General features: G+C 34.0%; 3 protein-coding genes and 1 long non-coding RNA gene across 5 annotated transcripts; 2 read left to right on the top strand and 2 right to left on the bottom strand.

Annotated features, from left to right (window-relative positions):
- The first annotated feature begins 735 nt into the window (after positions 1-735).
- On the top strand, positions 736-5,032 carry LOC130803648 (syntaxin-121-like). Its single transcript, XM_057667845.1, has 2 exons — positions 736-2,390; positions 4,381-5,032. The coding sequence occupies exons 1-2, from the start codon at positions 1,812-1,814 to the stop codon at positions 4,693-4,695; spliced, it is 894 nt and encodes a 297-aa protein (XP_057523828.1). The 5' UTR covers positions 736-1,811; the 3' UTR covers positions 4,696-5,032.
- A 98-nt stretch (positions 5,033-5,130) lies between these two features.
- LOC130803650 (multifunctional methyltransferase subunit TRM112 homolog A-like) lies at positions 5,131-7,251 on the bottom strand. 2 transcript variants are annotated; one of them, XM_057667846.1, is made up of 2 exons: positions 6,889-7,251; positions 5,131-5,863 (listed from the first exon to the last, which is right to left on the bottom strand). In XM_057667846.1, the coding sequence occupies exon 2, from the start codon at positions 5,781-5,783 to the stop codon at positions 5,415-5,417; it is 369 nt and encodes a 122-aa protein (XP_057523829.1). In that variant the 5' UTR covers positions 5,784-5,863; positions 6,889-7,251; the 3' UTR covers positions 5,131-5,414. The 2 variants fall into 2 exon arrangements, with proteins under 2 accessions (XP_057523829.1, XP_057523830.1); XM_057667847.1 differs by having other exon boundaries at positions 5,131-5,854; positions 6,889-7,126.
- Positions 7,252-8,287: 1,036 nt separating this feature from the next.
- Positions 8,288-17,564, top strand: LOC130803651 (uncharacterized). Its single transcript, XM_057667848.1, has 12 exons — positions 8,288-8,443; positions 8,541-8,561; positions 8,649-8,749; positions 8,860-8,917; positions 9,020-9,063; positions 9,236-9,316; positions 11,079-11,149; positions 11,241-11,351; positions 13,593-13,675; positions 15,359-15,575; positions 16,366-16,449; positions 17,147-17,564. Exons 1-12 carry the CDS (start codon positions 8,302-8,304, stop codon positions 17,211-17,213), a joined length of 1,080 nt encoding a protein of 359 aa, XP_057523831.1. The 5' UTR covers positions 8,288-8,301; the 3' UTR covers positions 17,214-17,564.
- On the bottom strand, positions 17,471-18,976 carry LOC130803652 (uncharacterized). Its single transcript, XR_009039940.1, has 2 exons — positions 18,592-18,976; positions 17,471-17,939 (listed from the first exon to the last, which is right to left on the bottom strand). It is a non-coding gene; the product is annotated as an uncharacterized LOC130803652 (long non-coding RNA).
- Between the last annotated feature and the right edge of the window lie 639 nt (positions 18,977-19,615).

Consider the following 19,615-nt stretch of genomic DNA (forward strand, 5'->3'; position numbering starts at 1 on the left):
AATAGTGGTCACAAATTTGGGGTTGGTTCATGGTTTGAAGAACGGGGTTAAGGTTTTGCGGTTTTTTACATTGGTTTTGTGATCTTAATTTGTGGCTATGATTGTAGATTTGTTTTGCGCGGCGATGTTGGTAGTGGTCATGGATCTGGTAATTTCCCAAATTTGTTCGATCTGTTGACAATGACGATCGTGTATCAAGCGGTTCATATATTTTCTAAGTTGGTTAGTCTGGTTTTTTTTGGGTGTTTTGTGGTTGTGGTGGTTTCAATGGTGTTGCAATATACTTTTTGGTGGTTTTTGGGTTGTATTTTGGGGTTACTAGTGATCAATTTTGACGTAAAAGTAATCAATTTACCTTAAAGTAATCAGTTTCATTGGACCTTCTCGAATTGTTTCTTCAGATAAATCCCAAACATCAAGAGCGAACCTGTTGAGAAGGTTATAAAGAAGTTTAACCCTATCCTTTCAGATTATTCCTTTACATGACTTCTAGTCATAAAGGGCAAATATATTTGCCGGCAGTCATGTGAGCTGCCCTTTTAACATCAAGGAATAATCCCTTGAGAAGGTGAATACAATAGCCCACATGACGGTCAACCAAGAGGTATGTCCTTAATGACTATGATTCATCTAAAGGTGAAGGGTACGGTTAAACTTCTTCAAGATATTTTCAACAAGTTTACCCTTGATTTAGGATTCATCTGAAGGAATGATCCAAGGGGGTAGAACGGAAATTCGCAATATCTTCGCAAGAGGTCTGCCCCATGAGATATGGAAGTCTCACATTGAAAGGGTAGAATTCAAGATTTTCAATTAGTAAGACAATTCTACTTAAGGATCAAGCTAGATGGAGCCAAGAGGTCCAAAGCCATACGTTGTTCAGACAATATGTTAGGGAATTTTTATCAGTGCGGCTTAGCCTCCAAGTGAACATCCACTTTAGAAATTAAAAGTCATTTACACCATAGACAACCATAAGATTTTTTGTAACAGAATCAAAGATCAATTATTTCTGACCACCTCGTCTATACAAAACATCCATTTCCCACAATTTTCCATTCAAGCATATCATTTCTCAGGCTTTTCAACGTTAGAATGATTTATTTAGAACAAAATGTAAATAAGTATCCTCTCCAATTCTAATCCCTCTATTTCTTTCCTATCCCCGTCTCCTTTCTAATATCCAAATGAAGAAAAATCGCAACTTTTTATTAGCTTCCCCTTCCATTTCCTCTATTTCCTTTCATTCAAATACAACTACATAAATACTTCCACAACCCCACAAAGTCACTACTCACTACAACTACCTTTGTTGCCACAGTCCACAGAGGAATTGAAGGAGTTTCTTATAAATTAAGAGAAAATAGATCACACTTATGGACTTAGGTAGAAGATACGCAATAAAATAAGGTAATATACTCCATATCAATATGAATGCTCTTGTAATTAATCTAATTATAATACAATTGCAGACATTTTTTACGCGTATAAGATTCTAGAATTGGTCGTACCGTAAATAGTCTCTTCAAAATCAGTATTCTAAAAAAAAGAACCTTCTTCCTAATTAAGATGGTTCCTCTCACTTTCTTTCAAGTATACCAAAAATACACGCCAAATTCAACATAAAACTCAAAAATCCAAACACCATTTCTCACATTGACTTCATCCTTTCGAGTTGAATAATCTGTACCCCAATTTTGACAATTTTCTCTCTTTTATTTCCCCCTTTTTTAAATATCATTCATCAATTTCGCAAACAATTAGAAACTCACCAAAAACCAATAACCCATTTCAATTTCCACGCAAAAAATATGAACGACTTACTATCAAGATCATTCTCTCAACACAGGGAAAACAACGCAGGCGACATAGAAATGGGTTTATCACCAGATTCCGAAGCAAACCTCGAGAGATTTTTCCAAGATGTGGCGAAAATCAACGATGAACTTAAGGATATAGAGGAGCTTCATCGAAAACTGAAGGCGGGTCATGAGGAAAGTAAGACCGCCCACAACGCTGGTGTAGTGAAGGCGCTCCGATCAAGGATGGACACAGATGTGAACCAGACATTGAAGAAAGCTAAGCTTATAAAAGATCGGCTGCAGGTTTTAGACCGGTCTAATGCTGCGAGTCGGAAACTGCCTGATTGTGGCCCAGGTAGCTCGACGGACCGGACTAGGACATCGGTGGTTGCGGGGTTAGGAAAGAAGCTTAAGGATAAAATGGAGGAGTTCCAAGAGTTGAGGGGGAAGATTAATGAGGAATATAGAGAGACGGTTGAGAGGAGGTATTATACTGTTACAGGGGAAAATCCTGATGAGAAAACTGTTGATTTGTTGATTAGTACTGGTGAAAGTGAGACCTTCTTGCAGAAGGCTATTCAACAACAGGTCAGTTCAATTGTTTGTTCTTGTTCTGTTTTTCTTAAACATGTCAATTGCATGAAATACAAATCATATGCATTGGTGACAAAAAAAAAAGTTTTTGAGCAAATAAGACCCTACCAAATTAGTCTTATACTCCCTCCTATTCACCTTAAGAGTTCCATTTGACTTTTCACGGATTTTAAGGAGAGTCAGAAGTAGAATCCTAAGGGTAGAGAAGAGAGTGGTATTATGGGTTTTTTAATGTAAGGGAGGAAAATTAGTATGTGTAATAGAGGGTATAATTGAAAATAGGATAAAGCTACTAAGGGCATAAAAGTCAAAAACCCATACCAAAAATAGAAATGGGGTGACTTGACTATAAAAAAAATGGGACACATAAGTCAAATAGGAGGGAGTATAACCAAACCAACTGGCTGATTGCCGATTAAGATAGCCGATTTTAAATATGCTAATGAGAGTAACTTGTATATTATTTGTTTCACAACAAGTTGTTTTAACAGTCTAATTTATTAAACGTTAATATTAAATGATTTGATCACCCACTACGTGTAACTGAATAAGCTACAAATCGTTCGACAACCTATTTTTCCAAACAGCCTCAATATATAAATAAATAAATAAATAAATAACATACGAAATAGGCTTTTCTTTTAGGAATTTTCGACTTTTCGTGTTTGGAAAATTATACTACAAAATTTTAACATTTATTTGGTTTAAATTTTAAAAAGGCAAAAGCTGAAAAATGCCTTAAGGGCTTTCGTTAACTCGAATAATACTCCTAAAATATTTAAAAGTGCTATTAGAAATAAAATAAAAGATAAATACAATACAGTATATTTTAACGTATAATATGATAATAAATTCCGAATTTCATATTATTAGGTAGTATATATTTAATCTTTGTATAACTATAAGTTTAAATTAAAATCTACTTTATTATTAGAAAGATCTTTTATGAAAATAAGGCGGAAAAGCAAATTTCCATCTCATATAAGTTATTCTTAGGCCCAAAGTTTAAATAATTCTTTTTCAATCTAACTCTCACTCAACAGATGTCGTGTTTTTTCAAATACCTTTCCCAACAAAAAAAGCTAAGTTAATCTTTGATTGTACTCATCTAGTCATCTTTACCATTAATTGCATATTTTACCAAACTCTCCATCCACATTTCTTCATCTTTAGAGTAAGTACTCTTAAAAAAGTAAAACGAAATAGATAAGATAAATTATTAAAAAAAGCACGAAATAAGATGAAAATTAACTTATTTCTAAAAATAAGCGTCTAATTTTTAAATTTAAAATTTGGTTCTATTCATAGTTAGTAACTGCACACAGATACTTAACTTTTTAAAAAGGCAAAGAAAATATTCTCAGTTAGTGACTGGAAACATGGTTGTTGGCTTTTTTAACCCTGTTCGCAGTTACTAACTGCAAACACCATCGAGTATAATGGGTCTGTTAGTGACTGCGAACAGGGTCAAAAAAGTCAACAGTCCTGTTCGCAGTTACTCTTTCTTGCATTTTAAAAAAATTAAGCATCTGTTCACAGTTACTAACTACGAACAAAACCAAACTTCAGGTTTAAAAATTAGACGCTTACTTTTAGAAATAAGTTGACTTTCGTCTTATTCTGTACTTTTTTTTTAATAATTTATCTTATCTATTTCAATAATTCTCTTAAAAACAAATGAGTATTTTCCATTGATTATTTTTTTTATCAAACCACACACCCCTTACTCTATTGTAACTAAATGCATCAAAAAATACTTAAAAAAAAAAAAAAAAAAAAAAAAAAAAAACCGAATCCCATTGAATTGTAAACAAAAAATGACTTGACTCAAAAATACCAGAAAAGTGGGTCAAACACCACCGACCCAAACTCTACCATTATTAACCATTTTCTCCGGTTACATTTCATTATTTTTCATATACGGACACAAATCTAAGACAACCATGGCGGAATGGCGTGTAATTTACTTCTTATACAAATGCAGGGAAGAGGACAGATACTAGATACAATTGCAGAGATTCAAGAGAGACATGATGCTGTTAAAGACATCGAAAGAAACTTGAAGGAACTTCATCAAATATTTATGGACATTGCTGTGTTAATTCAGCATCAAGGAGAGCAGTTAGATGACATTGAAGCCAACGTTGATCGAGCAAACTCCTTTGTTCAGAGAGGAACAACTCAACTGCAACAAGCCAGAAAGCACCAAAAGAATACTCGGAAATGGACTTGCTTCGCCATTATTCTGCTACTCATTATCATACTTATCGTTGTCCTTTCTATACGCCCATGGAAATAGGTTCTACACACATTGTAAGCCTCTAGATGTAGAGATTGAAGCTACTATTATATAACATACAGCTATCAGCTATCAACCATCTCCCTACACTCAGTCATTTTTTTGTGTTTGATAATCCTATCTATTTTTTTCTACCTTATTATTCTATGTATATAGGATTTGAGTATTGTGCAGAGCATCAGGATTGAATTTTATTTGAATTATGTGGACTACCGTAGAAAGTGATTAATGGTTCATGTAAGATATAGCCGACCCAACTTTTTGTGATCAAGTCTTGGGGAATGTTTTTGACTTTTACAATAAAATTATATTTGAATGCTTCAAGCTTATTTCGAAAGATTGGAAGCAGGTTTGTATGTTACACCAGGAAGTTTTCATGATAGGTGAATGCTAACATGTGCTACTATTACCAATCAGTTTGATTAAGTGCATAAGTGACTTGAGCCAATTGAAAAATATCTTAAAATCGGAGATATTAAATTTTAACATAATCAGAGCAAACACAGAATAGTAAACAGGCAAAAAAAAAATTAACAAAAAGCATGCATTTTGCCAGTAGAATCTATAACTCCGCCGAGAACGTCGGTCCTATAAACAACAGAACAAGCTCAGCAGAATAAGTTCCATGTTATTGTTCTCTTATATGAACCATTTTTCTTTTGGGGAGGCGGGAGAAGGCAGCAAAATAAGAGAAACAAACAATTCAAGATTCTGCATTATCAAACTTCATCCTCATGAAGAAGCATGTTAGGGATACCTTTACTGACAGGGAACTTGCGGCCAGTTTCGGGGCAAACAAGGGCGCCTTCTTCAAGGTGAATCTCAAGGAGAGCATGGTGGAACTTGGTGAGAAAATCGTGGGAATCAAGCAGAGAAGGTTCGACATCTTCAGGGAGTTCTGAGAATCCCAAGATCTTGGCTGCTTCAACAAAGGGCTTCCACTCGATCTTGGTGAAAATATTCTTAAGGAAATCTATATTCATGTCAACTTCTTTCTCCACCACCTTCTCCGCCTCTATTCTTAAAGGAAATCCATTGGTTATCCCCTTTATGTTTGAAGATAGCATGTTGTGGGTTAATAGCCTCATCTCAATGTGTAGGGAGATACACTTACAGCAGAATAATACTTCTAACACCAAGACGCAAGCAAATATATAATCTGCAAACGCTGTAAGCAAACACACATTTAGCTGGCATAATCTCATATGCAACAGAAAAGAGTCCACTGTTATTGGTAGAATCGAAGAAAGATTATCATTCTAGTACAGGAGTGGGGCACCAATGTTATATGGATATTACATCTGATAGCAATAAGGTTTTTTATTTTTGTTAGTGGTAGTAAAAAAAATTTCTCTAAATGGTAGCATAAAGGTAGTGTTTTGTTGTCTACAACAAAACATATTCCATTTAAAATGGCATATTCCTTTAATATTTGATTAATTTTTAAAAAAAATTCTTTATCCATTTCATTTTTTTCCTTTTCAGCATCATAAATCAGTAGCAATGAGGATCATACTTATCAACAAATCAACAGTTTTGATAGAACTATGATCATAGCAGCACCAGTAGTTTAGACAAAACATTAGCATGTCATCATATGAGCAGATTATACACTAAGCAACCAGATACTAGTCAGCGACAATGCCAAATCTCGCCATCCACCAACAGGCTAGCCAATGTAATATCAGAACTTGCTACACCAACCTCAGTAGCTCATTGCACTAGATCAAAAACTGACACATCACTCTTAGCTTAATAGCCCACACTTGTCTATTTTAACATTCATCTCATTTGACAGAATAGTAGTCAGTAATACTTCCCCTCCTATTAAATCTATTATAGATCTCCTTTTTTTAGTTTTTTCTTCTAATTTAACCAAATTCATCTGTCAACTCCACTAGTTCTCTAGATACTATAGTAGTTCGATTGACCACTTTTAATGAATCATCAATTTGACAAATACTCAACCTTTTCCCCGATAATGTAGAACTTTGATTTTATTACTAAATACTGATTCTATAATCCACAACCAATTAAACCAAAAACCCTAAATTAATTGACAAAACCCTAAATTTAACAAATTGATTTAAGAAACAGTGTTTAACAATTAGCATTAAAAAATGAAAAATCTATAACAATTGCACAAGTTTAAAAACTTTAATGGAAAGAAAAATATAGAAAAAAAGTATATACATGGTTTGGTGGCTGGGGCTGGCTGCGGCTGGAGGCGGCTGTGCGGCAGGTTCAGTGGGGTGTGGCTGTGCACGTCGGTGGAGGATAAAGGATGAAGGTGGTCAGTGGCTGGCGCCTGGGCCTGGCAGCTGCTCTTCGTGAAGATGTAAGGGTTTAGAAGGATGAAGTTTTAGGTCTGCAGAATAAAGCGCCACAGGTAATGGGAACTAGGTTTTGTTTGGGTGAGTGAACTGACGAATCACCTGGGAAGAAAAAGCTTTATATATTTTTATCTTTTTTAGGAAGACACGCATAACAAAAAAAATTTAGTTAGGAGCCGTGTCATACAATAATTTGTGTTCTTTATTTTATAAAAATATAAAAATCTCATACTTACTACCATTTGGTGGTGGCCCTGGTGGGCTTGGGGTTTGAGTTGAAGATTAATAAATAAGATTATTTTATGTGTTTTTAAGGTTTTAATACCCATGGCATATGGGGCAAGTATTACGGGATGTGAATTGAGTTTTACTCAAAAAAGACTTTTATACCCTTATTTTTTAAAATTCTACAAGTTTTTTCATTTCTAATGGGACAACATTGTAAGTTCACACTTTATTTTCAATGAAAAACTCTTATTAAATAACAGTTATTTGTGAGGTTAATAAATCACCCTAATATAGTAGGATGTAATAGGGTGAGAGTTTTGTTGTTTTAATTTATCTTTTTTAATTTTTTATTATAATATTATTTTTTTTGTTTTTTTATGGTGATTTACAAATCACGGTTATTGATTAGGAATTTTTTATTTTCAATACATATATAATTTCCAACTTACTTTTATTAACATACCAAACAAGAGAATTAAAATATACATATATAAGTTCCTAACAATCAAATCTCAATTCCAATTTTACATTCTTATCCCCAAATTCTCATTCAGATATACCCAACGCTTCCTAATGATTAATGCTGAAAACTCATAGTCTCATTTATTGTTTTGTGCGTAATTAAAAATTAGAAAAAGTTAATATTAATAACCTTCACATTGAGACGAATATAAATAAAATAAGAATTAAAAATAGATTAAGACTCCATTTAATTATTTTTAAACTTATAGATTAAGAATTAAATATAAATTAAAAGTGAAATGAGAATAATATTTAAAAAATAGATGAGATATTAACTCTAATTTAGAGGAAGTAAAATTTAATGGGAAGGAGAATAAAAAAAATAAATGATGAAAATGAGGGGTTAAGATAAAAATGTAATATGAGATTTAAAAAATCACGACTATTGCCAAAAAAACCTTATATATTCATTTTTGATTAATTTAAACAAGTCAATTACTAGAAATTATTTAAACAAATCAATTAAATCAATGAACAACTAACTATTAAAAACACGTTAACTAAAACAGATAAAAGAGTATATATGAAAAGTCTAAGAAATCTATATTCGAAATCGAGAATTGAGAAACCCAGTCCCAGTCTCAGGCTAAAGTCTCCCTCCCAAAAAGGGCAAAGGCTATATCATACATTCATACTGGTGCCAATGGCTGCACTGCGGATGATAGGCAAGTCATCTGTATCCTTTTAACCAACTTCTACTATTAGCTAATCTACCAATTCATTGCTCCGCTTCTCTAATTTTCTTCGTTTCTCTTTATTCAGATATAGCAGTTAACTTCACGGGTTAGGCATTTTATCAAACACTTTATGTTCCTTTTCATTCTTTCATGCCTTATGATGTTATTAAGTTTCCTCAATTGAATTCAATAGATGGAATGTTCAAGGGTATCTATCATGGCAAACACTGCCATGTCCCAGATATTCAAGTTGTTCTTAATAGAGCTTGGACTGCTGGAGTTGATCGAATCATTGTAATTCTTCTGTCATTTTTGTCTCCTTACTGTATTGATTTATTGTGCATTTTTTTCTAATGTTTTTAGTTTAGTTTTGTGGAAATAATTCAAGGTTTAACTGGGTTCAGGTGACAGGAGGATCCCTTGAAGAATCGAAGGAAGCTCTTGCAATTGCAGAAACTGATGGTTTGTGTTATCAATTATGATACCCTTTTACCCCTTTTGTTGACAATTGAATTAAGGTAGCTTTTTTATGAATTTGACAATTTATGGTCTTCGTCTTTGTAGGAAGGCTATTCTGTACTGTTGGTGTGCACCCAACTAGATGCAATGTATGACATTGTTGGTTATTTTAGTTCCTTGATTGCTCAATAATACCTCAAAAAAAAAAAAAAAAAAAAAAGAGAGAATTGTACTCCTATTTGATTGTAAATTTTGTTATAGTATATAGTGACTGTGATGGTTATATTTGAATCATTTCTTTTGGATATATATTGCTTTAAGGAATTTGAAGAAAGTGGTGATCCAGAAAGGCATTTTCAGGCATTATTATCTCTAGCTAAGGAGGGAGTTGAGAAAGGAAAGGTACGGACTCTTTCTAAAATCATATTTAATGGTTTTCAACTTGAGAAAGTAGTGTGAATCTGACTGTGGAAGTTTATCATGTGTTTTATCTAGATATACACTTGCTAGTCCATGTTTGTACTATATGTTCGTTGTTTCTGGGTTAAAAGTTGAATAAGTCAGTACGTTATGATTTAAGCAGGATTATCTTAGGAACTTTCCACAGTTATGAAGAACACTTCGATATTTCTGTTTTGATGAAGAATTGATACTATGTTAATATGGTTGAATTATAACATTTGTAGTCCATCTCTCTTGAATCTTAAATGTGCTATAATGTCATCAATGTTGCATAATATTCACATGCTTTTCTTGACTGTGTGGTGGCTTGATAACTCTGGAGGAGGAGTCTTTGGTTTGCTTGATATCTGAATAATTTTGGTTGGCTGGGCTCTAAAGAAATGGTCATGGTGTCACTATCTAGTTCAATCAAGTGATTGATGAAAGAGTATTGATCATGCTCACCTTAGAAGATTGTAGTTAGATGGATGAAACATTTAGAAGGAAAATGAATCCAACACATTCCATATAGAAATGTTCAACTTTCATTGAATTCTCGATCAAATGTTTACAATCACATATCACAAAGAGCGCAAAACAATGGAATTGAATGACTATAGGGAACTCAACATTAAACCTCCTTAACTCGAAATGTGATGACAATGATTGGCTCTTTAGAGTCGATTCCTCATTTGGGAAAGCTTGTCTTACAAAGAAGTTGTTCATAAGTTTTCACTCCAACCAGAACGACTAAAATTTGGCTTATGTCATCAGGGTGTTTCAACTACATTACGAATTGGGTAAAACGCTAGTTACCCTTCTTATCCTGCGAAGGTACCTGCTCATTAAAGAACCAATAGGGAAACAAGAAAAGGTCAAATTGGCCCCAAGAAACCAATTATTGTAGGTTTATTGACAGTGCCAAACTATAAAGATACACATGTGAAAATTATGAAAAGGAAGCTATAGAAACAAGCTAAACAAGAGCAACCTTATATGGAATTAATAAAACAAAATAACAAACTCTAAAAAGGAAAGAAGGAAAATAGCACTATCAACCTTATATGCATCAGTTTTATTTTACAACAATTTGTCCAATGTCATTGGGTTATTAAATTTTAGCTTGATGGTAGCATGTGGTGAGCAAAATGTTGCATTCTTGGATTTATTGTCCTTTTCGTCTAGAGAGAGGAAATTGCTTTTTTGGGAGAACTACATGCCTTAACACAAACAAACGGAGACGGAATGTGCTATTCGCCACGCAGAATAAGCTTGACCCTCTACCTACTTCTCCTACTTTTTGGTCTTAATGGCTTTTTATATGTTCTATTCCCCTATAGTTTCTCAAGCTTGCTTTTATTTTATTGTCTCCTTGTGACTTGATGTAACTACCATTAGACCTCTAGCCCAAAAAACACACTAAAATCATTGTGAGTGAATCAACTTTTTCTTTTTTTGTATAGCTTGATCTTGTAAAGAAAGGGCTCTGCCCTAAACGTCCAATATATATGTTTTGTTATGTGCAAATCTGTAGCCAAATGGATCTCTGCAGTATAGATTATATTGGACTGTAAAATTAGAATGTTATTGGGTCTTGGCCTCTTGGGTTGATTTATACATTGTTCTTTTCCTTTTTGACGGTGTGAAATGTTGGTTCTCTAAATTGTCTTATTGCATACAAAATTTTTGTGCTTGATATTTGTGATTTAATTGTTCAAGGAAGGTCGTGGCGATAGGCGAATGTGGACTGGACTATGATCGACTGCAGTTCTGTCCAGCTGATATCCAAAAGAAGTATGTTGTTCCTATTAGATTCTTGTTGGCGTGATTGCAGATTGTTTTAGACACATGAAAATATGCTATAGATTTATGTATGTGGTCATAGGTACTTTGAGAAACAATTTGAATTGGCATGTGCTATGAAGTTGCCAATGTTCCTGCATATGCGTGAAGCTGCAGCTGATTTCTGTGATATTCTTGATCGCAATAAAAGCAGGTACTTTGATATCTTGTGCCTTGTACTCTTCAAGCCTATTTATTCTCTGCAAATTTCAAAATATGTTACCAGAATGTGGAGCTATCCACCACACCAAGTTACCAGAACATTTTCCAAACTCCAAATCTAGGAACAGTCTACATTTATAAACTTTTCCCAAATTTGAAGCTTGAAAGTGTCATTATGTTTAGAATTTGAAGTGACTTTGGTAATAATTAAGTTAAAAGAAGAGTGATTTTCATAACTTCCTTTCAGGTTTAATGTAGGTAGCGTTCTGCATTTTGTTTTTCTTAGTATTTACTGTTTAATTCTGTATATAACATTATTCCAAATATAGCATACAAGTGGTTGCTGTGCTTAGCCTAGTATGATTATTATTTCTTGTTATCTTGAGAAATCATTTGTGAAAGGCAATAGAAGATAGAATTATCTAAAGGCTAAAATCTTGGAATGATCATTTTTTGATCCAATTGAGATTTAGAACACAACTCATTCTTCTATGGAGAAATATTTGAATAAAATCAGTAGCTCTCATCCTTCTCTGACCTTGACCTGCAATTTTTTCAATAGTATGCTTTGTTGTGTATATTAATGATTTAGATTTTATATCTTATCATTTCAGTTAGAATATTCATTCCATGTTATGGTTTACAATTAATGTTTATTTTTTCAGGGAAATATTAGTGATTTTTTATTTTTTTTTTTGTAATTTCGCTTAAGTGTGAAAAAGGTTTAAATTAATAAGAAGCATGCCTTGGTTGATATAGTTGAAATTTTATTTGTGAATCTCAACATTCCAATATTCCACTAAGTTTACTTACACCCCAACTAACTGTATTTCTTACAACATGATCATGAACTAAGCGTTAACTATGTTGTAATACCTACAATCAAACTATTGGATTCATCAACAATGCTTTTTCAGCAATTCATATTTTTTACGTAGATATAAGAATGTCTTTTCCGGTTTTGTCTAGTTTATTAATGAAATCCAGCTCCTAGCACGTTATGTTTTGTAGACAATTTAATTATGTGTTTTCAATGTCAACAGTATTTAGAGTTTGCCCTTGAAAAATCTTGAATCTGAAGGGCATGTTAGTATTATTGTTAGTGTGATTATGAAATGACCAAATAGTTTCTTACTTGGTTACCACTTACTCATTGCAATATTCCAATCCCCACCCTTTGATGACTATCTTTGGGACTTAAAAGATGTAGAAGGTATGAGAGTAGAGGATGTGATTGAAGGAAATCTCCCAAAACCAAACTAAGAAACCACCAAAAGTGGTACCTAAGTTTTGTTGTTTTGCCAAAACTAAATAGAAGTGGTATTCATAAAATATCTAGCCAAACCAGTTTTGTTGAGTTCTTGTCAAGTACAACGATAAACATGAAATTGCGTATTTAAGCGGCAAAATTCTTGTTTCTGATTTGATACTAAGAATGAGGCTAGCAATTCTTTGGTTTCCAAGTCTACAATTCTGTCTCCAACAAGAATGACACCATCAGTAGATGAAAAGAGCCAAGACTGCCTCACTATGAGGAAATTGGAGGGAAGATATGAACAGCTATACACTAGAATCGCAGAGGCTTCGTTGATGTTAGAAGAATACACATCAACAAGTTATTAAGGTCAAATGCTGTGTTTTTCCTTGAATTATTTATTATAGCATCTGGTAAATTGAAAGAATATGCTCTCTGTGGAATAATGTTTTAAGCCAGATTATGGTCCCTTCAATTCACCAACAAAATTATGAAATGTCATTTACTCAATGATTTCTGATATTACATTTCAAAAACAGCAAATATTATAGCTACAGTAAGCTACTGCACTGGTTCATGTGAGTTTCTTCACAACTTGTTGGATATTATTGACTAGTCAATCTGAGTTGACCTGAGAACTTATGAAGACAAATGCTTATAGGAGTAGCTTGTGTGTCCGCACTTGTTTCTTTCTAATTGGTGGCCTCATGTCGGTTTTATTTGATTGGTTTTGACAAGTGATCGTTCCAGTGATCCTTGATTGAGAATTGTTTGATTTGGGGCTATTGTCATTAGATAAAAAAAAAAAAGTTGATGGTGTACTTGAACAAAGGATGAAATACTTGAGGATATATTTTGTATTTTGTATCGTGTATGGTAATGTTCATAAAATCTAACATGCAATTGCCGAAATGTTGTAGTTGGCAAATGTCAATTATTATATTCTCTTGACATCATCGTCTCAATCTTGGTTTGCAGATTCCTTGGTGGAGTTGCTCATTCTTTTACTGGAAGTGCAGAAGATTGTGATAAACTTCTTTCGTTCCAAAATCTGTACATTGGTTAGTACTCTTCTTACCCTAGCGAGGTTCAACAATGTACTCCTATCTATCTTTGGATTTCCGATAGTTAAGCAAGGTTTTGGCTTTGACAAATGGGGAACATCATTTGGAGCCATATCTAAATTATGATATTCATGTTGTACTTGCTGTTGCCAACATATTACAGGTTACTACATTGTTGCTCTTCAGAATTCCGGACTGTCCAGATTTTCTATTTGAAATTCCAAATCTTACATCATGGTGTCATTTTTCTGTTTAGATTGAATGCATTTATTGGGTGATGTTATTGCAGTGCTTATGATGTGGTTGAAGTAGCTTAAGACTTCATCTGTTCTTTTTTAATTGCACCTTTTCTCCCCAATCTTTGAGCATAGTGCAAAAGCAAGGCTGCAGTGTATCGTATTGGCCGTATATTAAAGGTTTTCAAATTTACCAAACCGGTATTGCCTGCATCCTAAAGGTATAAAAACAGTATTTTAGGCCGTTCCTAGTGAAATTTCATGGCTTAGGCTGATTTGGCGCTACAACAACCGCATCATCCCCGTTACCGCATCACTATGTTTACCACAACCGTGACCAAATCCGCATTTTTGCACTGTCTGTGAGTGCTTTTAGAAGAAATGATGCAATTAAATAAATAATGGAGGAAGTATATGCACATGGATGTCATTATTTGTTCTTTTAGCTATTTGTGGCAAATATTACGCTTTTGTTAATTCATCATGTAGTAGTTTAGATGGGAATCCGGACCTATGCGTTTGTGTTAATTCAAGTACCAATATTCGTGATAATGACGTTAACTTTGAACACTTAATTGAATATGCTTTGTCTTGTACTTTGGAGAGGGTCGATAAAGATGTGTCGTATACGGGTGGTTTAAGGTTTGGATCGTTTGATGTTGGTTGCTTGGTCAAAGCAACAAAGAAAGAGGATATCAGAAGCTCGCTCGACCGGTCGAGCGGAAGTGTGTTGGTCGAGCGGAATATGCAGAATGAGACAGCAGCTTCACTGGAAGCTCACTCGACCAAGCGAGATAGTGGCTCGATCGAGCGGTAGTCGAGCAGACTACATAGGATTCTGTTTTTGTCAGAATTCTTAGTGTAGTCATTGAATAAGTGCATTACTTCTTTGTTTAATGTAATGTTTATTGTGATGTTTATTACTATGGTTAATTATCATAGTTAATTGGGTATTACATGTGGGTTTATGGTGATTTATGAGAGGAATTCTAAGAGTGATGAATACCTTGCCTATAAATAGGATTCATCACTCATAGAATCATACACCAAAAACACACGTATTGAGAGTGAGTTGTTCTTTGTTGAAACTTGAGAGTGTTCTTCATAGAATTAGCATTTGTGATCTTGTGAGAATTGTTCTCAAGATAAGAGGAGGTTTATTATATTGTAATTGTTGAATTCAATCTAATAAACTACATTTGAGGGGTATCCAAGATACCTCATAAACACTTGTGTTCATCCTTGCATTATGTTTTTCATTGTTGAATCTCTTTGAGGCTTTCATTTCACTTTGGATTTTGATATTTCTTTTTACTCCCTCCATCCCCATAGTTTCTAGACCCAAAAAAGTTCACATTCTTCGGGTAAACGGAGCAAACTCATTGAACGGACAAGCAATTTCAACACCTTTTAACTTGTTATTACTGTTTTTGTTTATAAACAGGAGTCAATGGCTGCTCTTTGAAGACAGCCGAGAATCTTGAGGTGGTGAAGAGAATCCCCCTTGAAAGGATGATGATTGAAACAGATTCTCCGTACTGTGAGATTAAGAACACTCATGCTGGAATCAAAATGGTCAAGTCAACATGGCCATCAAAAAAGAAAGAGAAATATGATCCAGAGTGCCTTGTCAAAGGGCGTAATGAGCCCTGCTTAGTCAGGTTAGTATACTTTAGTTCTTAAGCTATATCTTCATCTGCTGATCTGCTTTTGTGAATATATGTAATATATGTTCTCTATTCATCCATGCTAGTAGGCTTTATTGTCCTTTCATTTTTTTCTGAAACTTATGTGTTACTGTTTAGTGTGTGTTTTCTCTTTAAGATCATGCAATAAATATGGGGCAACGGATTAGAGTAGCAATTCAGAAAATTCTAAATTGATTGTAATTGGGAGCCAGATCACCACTCAAAACTTAGACCAATAATCCTGTCGCTTGCCGCCTCTAACAAACCTTCATTTTCTGTCATGTTTCCTGTTCTTTATCTCTCAACTTCCTTCATTTTCTCTCGAAGAATCTGTCTATTACACATAACTGTTTCGGTTTCAGTACGCTGCTTTTATGCGTCTCTGGACTCGGAATCACATTTCTTTAGGTGTATGTGCATTTCTCTCTTTGGCATCCTTTGACTAGTGGGCTTTGCCGCCTCTGTATAGCTATTTCTTGACGATGTTTATTTATACGCTCAACTTTTGACGATGTTTTCAGACTGACTAATAAATAAAAGTCCCATGTTGTATTATATGCTTAAAATTATGTTCTTTGTAGCTTTTGATCAATATTCTTGTTGCTTTTAACATGTATTGGGTTACTCCTATTATGTTGAATCATATGTTTAATAATTGTGTATTTTGTACCTTTTGATCAATATTTAGTCTTGTGACTATTGGTACGTGTCTAATTACTCCTATTTAGTATTCCTGTGATTGTGAGCCATATATTTGCTGCAGGCAAGTCCTCGAGGTGGTTGCTGGCTGCAAGGGTATTACCGATTTAAATCAGCTGAGTCAGAATGTATACCATAATACTTGCAGGTAAATCTGTAATCATTCATATAGTAAAGTGCTTATTCTGGAGTTCAAGTCTGACATAGATTTTGTTGGCAGTAGCATAATCTAATCTTAGTGACAGGGGCAGATCTAGGATACGACTATAGAGTAGGTGGAACACTCATCTCTGCATGTATACTTGACTACAAGTTTTTGTGCTATATGTCATACAATTAAGTTATAGAATATTCAAACGAATCCCAAAACTCGAAACTACCATTTATCCAATATAGACCTAAAATTCCTAATAATGAACCAAAATCTCCTACACAATTAGTTACAAATGCTTTTTGACAAGCATTTGCGGCAATAAGCCTTGTGAACCAAAAACCTATTTATAGATATGATCACATTCCAACTACTTTTAAAAAAATATATATTTGTATCAAATTTAAACTAGTAACTAAACCCAACAGCGATGTATTGAAAAAACTCACATACGCAAAAAAATCGCAAATATCCCTGATCATATTAATAGGATTTTTAATCAATGACATGGACCGGGCCTAGGCTCTCCACTGAATTGAGCCGCGTTTGATTATTACACTTTGTGCGTGACTATATACTTCTTCACAGTACACATAAACACATGACATGTTAAGAGTAATTCTCACTTGTCTAAGTAGCTATATATTTGCATATAACTGCACTTCTGATTCGAGTTCTTTGCTGTGTGGTGCAGAGTCTTTTTTCCACATGATCTGGATTCTGCTGCTGATGCTATACTCACTGGTAAGGATAATCAGTGAAGAGTTTCTTTCTTATCCATTAAACTTGCATGGTGGCCTTTGGATTTGAATGTTAAGAATTAATTTTCTAGCAACATGTGGAGGATACTTATGGTAGTGGAGGTTTAATACTAAGAACCAAAATACAGGATCTTACTCATCCAGCAAACCTAGAAATATATTCTATTCTTGTATGTTAGATCTTGGAACCGTAACACAGGATTTAAATCCTTTGTAATCTAACAGTCAAATTTATCATTTTGTATTATGGGAACATATAGATGAACAATGAGTTCCCACCTGCTGTACTTTTGTTTTCGATCGTTATTTATTGGAACAAATCTGATGTGATACGTTCACAATCATGAATAATTCTAACCTGACACAAGTAACGGTAAAAATGGTTCTCTATTGGCCTTCAGGATTTTGCAACTCAATACCAAGTGATGGTAAGTGATGATATATAAGATCAGAAACACTGTTGTTTGTTCTGACATTGTTTTTTCAATTGTCATTTTTGCTCATTTTGTCAAATGGATATCATTCTTTGTTTCTTATCACGCATTCTGCTCGGCATAAGCATCCGTGCTAGAACGAGATCTTTCTGCAGCCATATTCAGTTCCAAAGGTCGCCCCTCCGGTTTCTAATGCCAAAAGCTCAAAAGATATTGATATTGCAGTCGGGAGATCCAAGAGGCAAATTTAGAATAATGTTTACCATTGCATTCATAGCAAGAAGAGCAGATTCTGCAGCATCAGCAGATGAGAAAGCGATGAAGCTAAAATCTCGAGATCAATAAAACATACAACTACACTTGTAGGAAACCATCCCTGAGATCCTCTATCAATGAGATGGTCACAAAATAAGAAGCTCATATTCTCACAAAACAGCGAGAACAAATGCTTATTGCCAAAGATTGCTAGTTTTATGAGGTCATGGTAGATTAATAATATTGATGTCAACCACAAATCAACAGGAAAATGTTAATTTGAACAGTAAAAGGCTTTATTGAGGTCGTGGTAGATTAATAACAGAGGAAGCATCTAGTAACTGATAGAAAAAGAGAGGGAATAGATGATCGAAGAGGATTCATAAGTCATAATTCATTACTAAACACTCAAAATAAATTAATTAATGATAAAGATCAAACACATAAACCAAAATTGAATTACCAAACACATTACACTCCAAAAACAAATTAAGGAATCAATGATAAAGATCAAAGAAGATAAACCAAAAAATTGTTACTAATATTTTTCTATTCAATCTACATTCTATACTCAAAATCAAAAGATTGTAAAATTAAAGATGAATAATCAATACATCAATAAGACCATTCAATTGGGTTGAATTTTTCAAATCAAGAAACCCTAATATTTAGGAATTTCAAAATAATACCTAAATTGGAGATTTAGAGTCAATTGAAGGTGGTGCGCTTGACTAGTGGCGTGCAGCGGTGCAGGCGAACGGCATCATGGTGGTGGTGTGTCAACAGCTCAAGACCCATGAAAATGAAATAGCTAAATTCCGAAGCGGCAGTGGATGGACCATGGGACTTGATGAGTTGGCAAGACAAGCGCAAGCACGACAGAGGATGCATGCGGCAGCATTGGCCGAGGTGGGTCGTGGAACTTCTAGGGTTTTAGTATTCTACAGTTTCATTTGAGTAAGGGTTAGGGATAGAGGAATGTCGGCACTATACTGCTATTCAGAGTTTTTTTTCTTTTAGGGGCACGTGTCACATTTTGTCCCATATAAGTCCGCATTTGTGCATATCTTGTATAGATCTATCTTTACTCTTCCAAACCTATATATATATATATATATATATATATATATATATATATATATATATATATATATATATAGGGCATGTATGCTTCAAAGTTCTATTTTCTTATTTTTCATAGGGGCACATGCCACATTGTGCCTCATATAAGTCCACTCCTTGGACAATTGTTTGCATATGTTGTATAGATCTTTACTCTTACAAACCTATATATATAGGATTATAGGGGCTAGGGCGTACTATGCTTGATCTGAATCAATTTTGTAATTGTATTAAGGTTTTTTTTTTTTTTTTTCCTTTTTGTTGCACAAATCAGCACAATAGCTGAATTTTACATAAATGGATAATCTACTGAAAAAGATTGGTATCTCATTGTAAACTGAATTGAAAGGGTATGAATTTCATAGACTTCACTGTCATCTAAGCTCTGGAAAACTATGAAGACCCACTCGATACTTTCCTTCATCCTTCATATGGGATTGGAAACGCTAGAGTTGGAACAGCATTCAGACGTATTTTTTCGATGTACTTCATTGATGGAAATCAAGTGAAGATTTTATCATACATATGAATTTGGAAATTTAAAGGTTGAATATTTAGTTCAGGTGATTTAGTACACTCTTTTCTAGTCGA

This window comes from Amaranthus tricolor, chromosome 17, assembly GCF_026212465.1.
Source record: "Amaranthus tricolor cultivar Red isolate AtriRed21 chromosome 17, ASM2621246v1, whole genome shotgun sequence".
Taxonomy (NCBI): Eukaryota; Viridiplantae; Streptophyta; class Magnoliopsida; order Caryophyllales; family Amaranthaceae; genus Amaranthus; species Amaranthus tricolor.

Coding starts and splice junctions, on each gene's coding strand:
- LOC130803648 (XM_057667845.1), top strand. CDS start 1,812: ATGAACGACTTACTATCAAGATCATTCTCTCAACACAGGGAAAACAAC. Junction 2,391..4,380: donor AGAAGGCTATTCAACAACAG/GTCAGTTCAATT, acceptor ATACAAATGCAG/GGAAGAGGACAGATACTAGA.
- LOC130803650 (XM_057667846.1), bottom strand. CDS start 5,783: ATGAGGCTATTAACCCACAACATGCTATCTTCAAACATAAAGGGGATA.
- LOC130803651 (XM_057667848.1), top strand. CDS start 8,302: ATGAAAAGTCTAAGAAATCTATATTCGAAATCGAGAATTGAGAAACCC. Junction 9,317..11,078: donor AGGGAGTTGAGAAAGGAAAG/GTACGGACTCTT, acceptor TGTTCAAGGAAG/GTCGTGGCGATAGGCGAATG. Junction 15,576..16,365: donor AATGAGCCCTGCTTAGTCAG/GTTAGTATACTT, acceptor TATTTGCTGCAG/GCAAGTCCTCGAGGTGGTTG.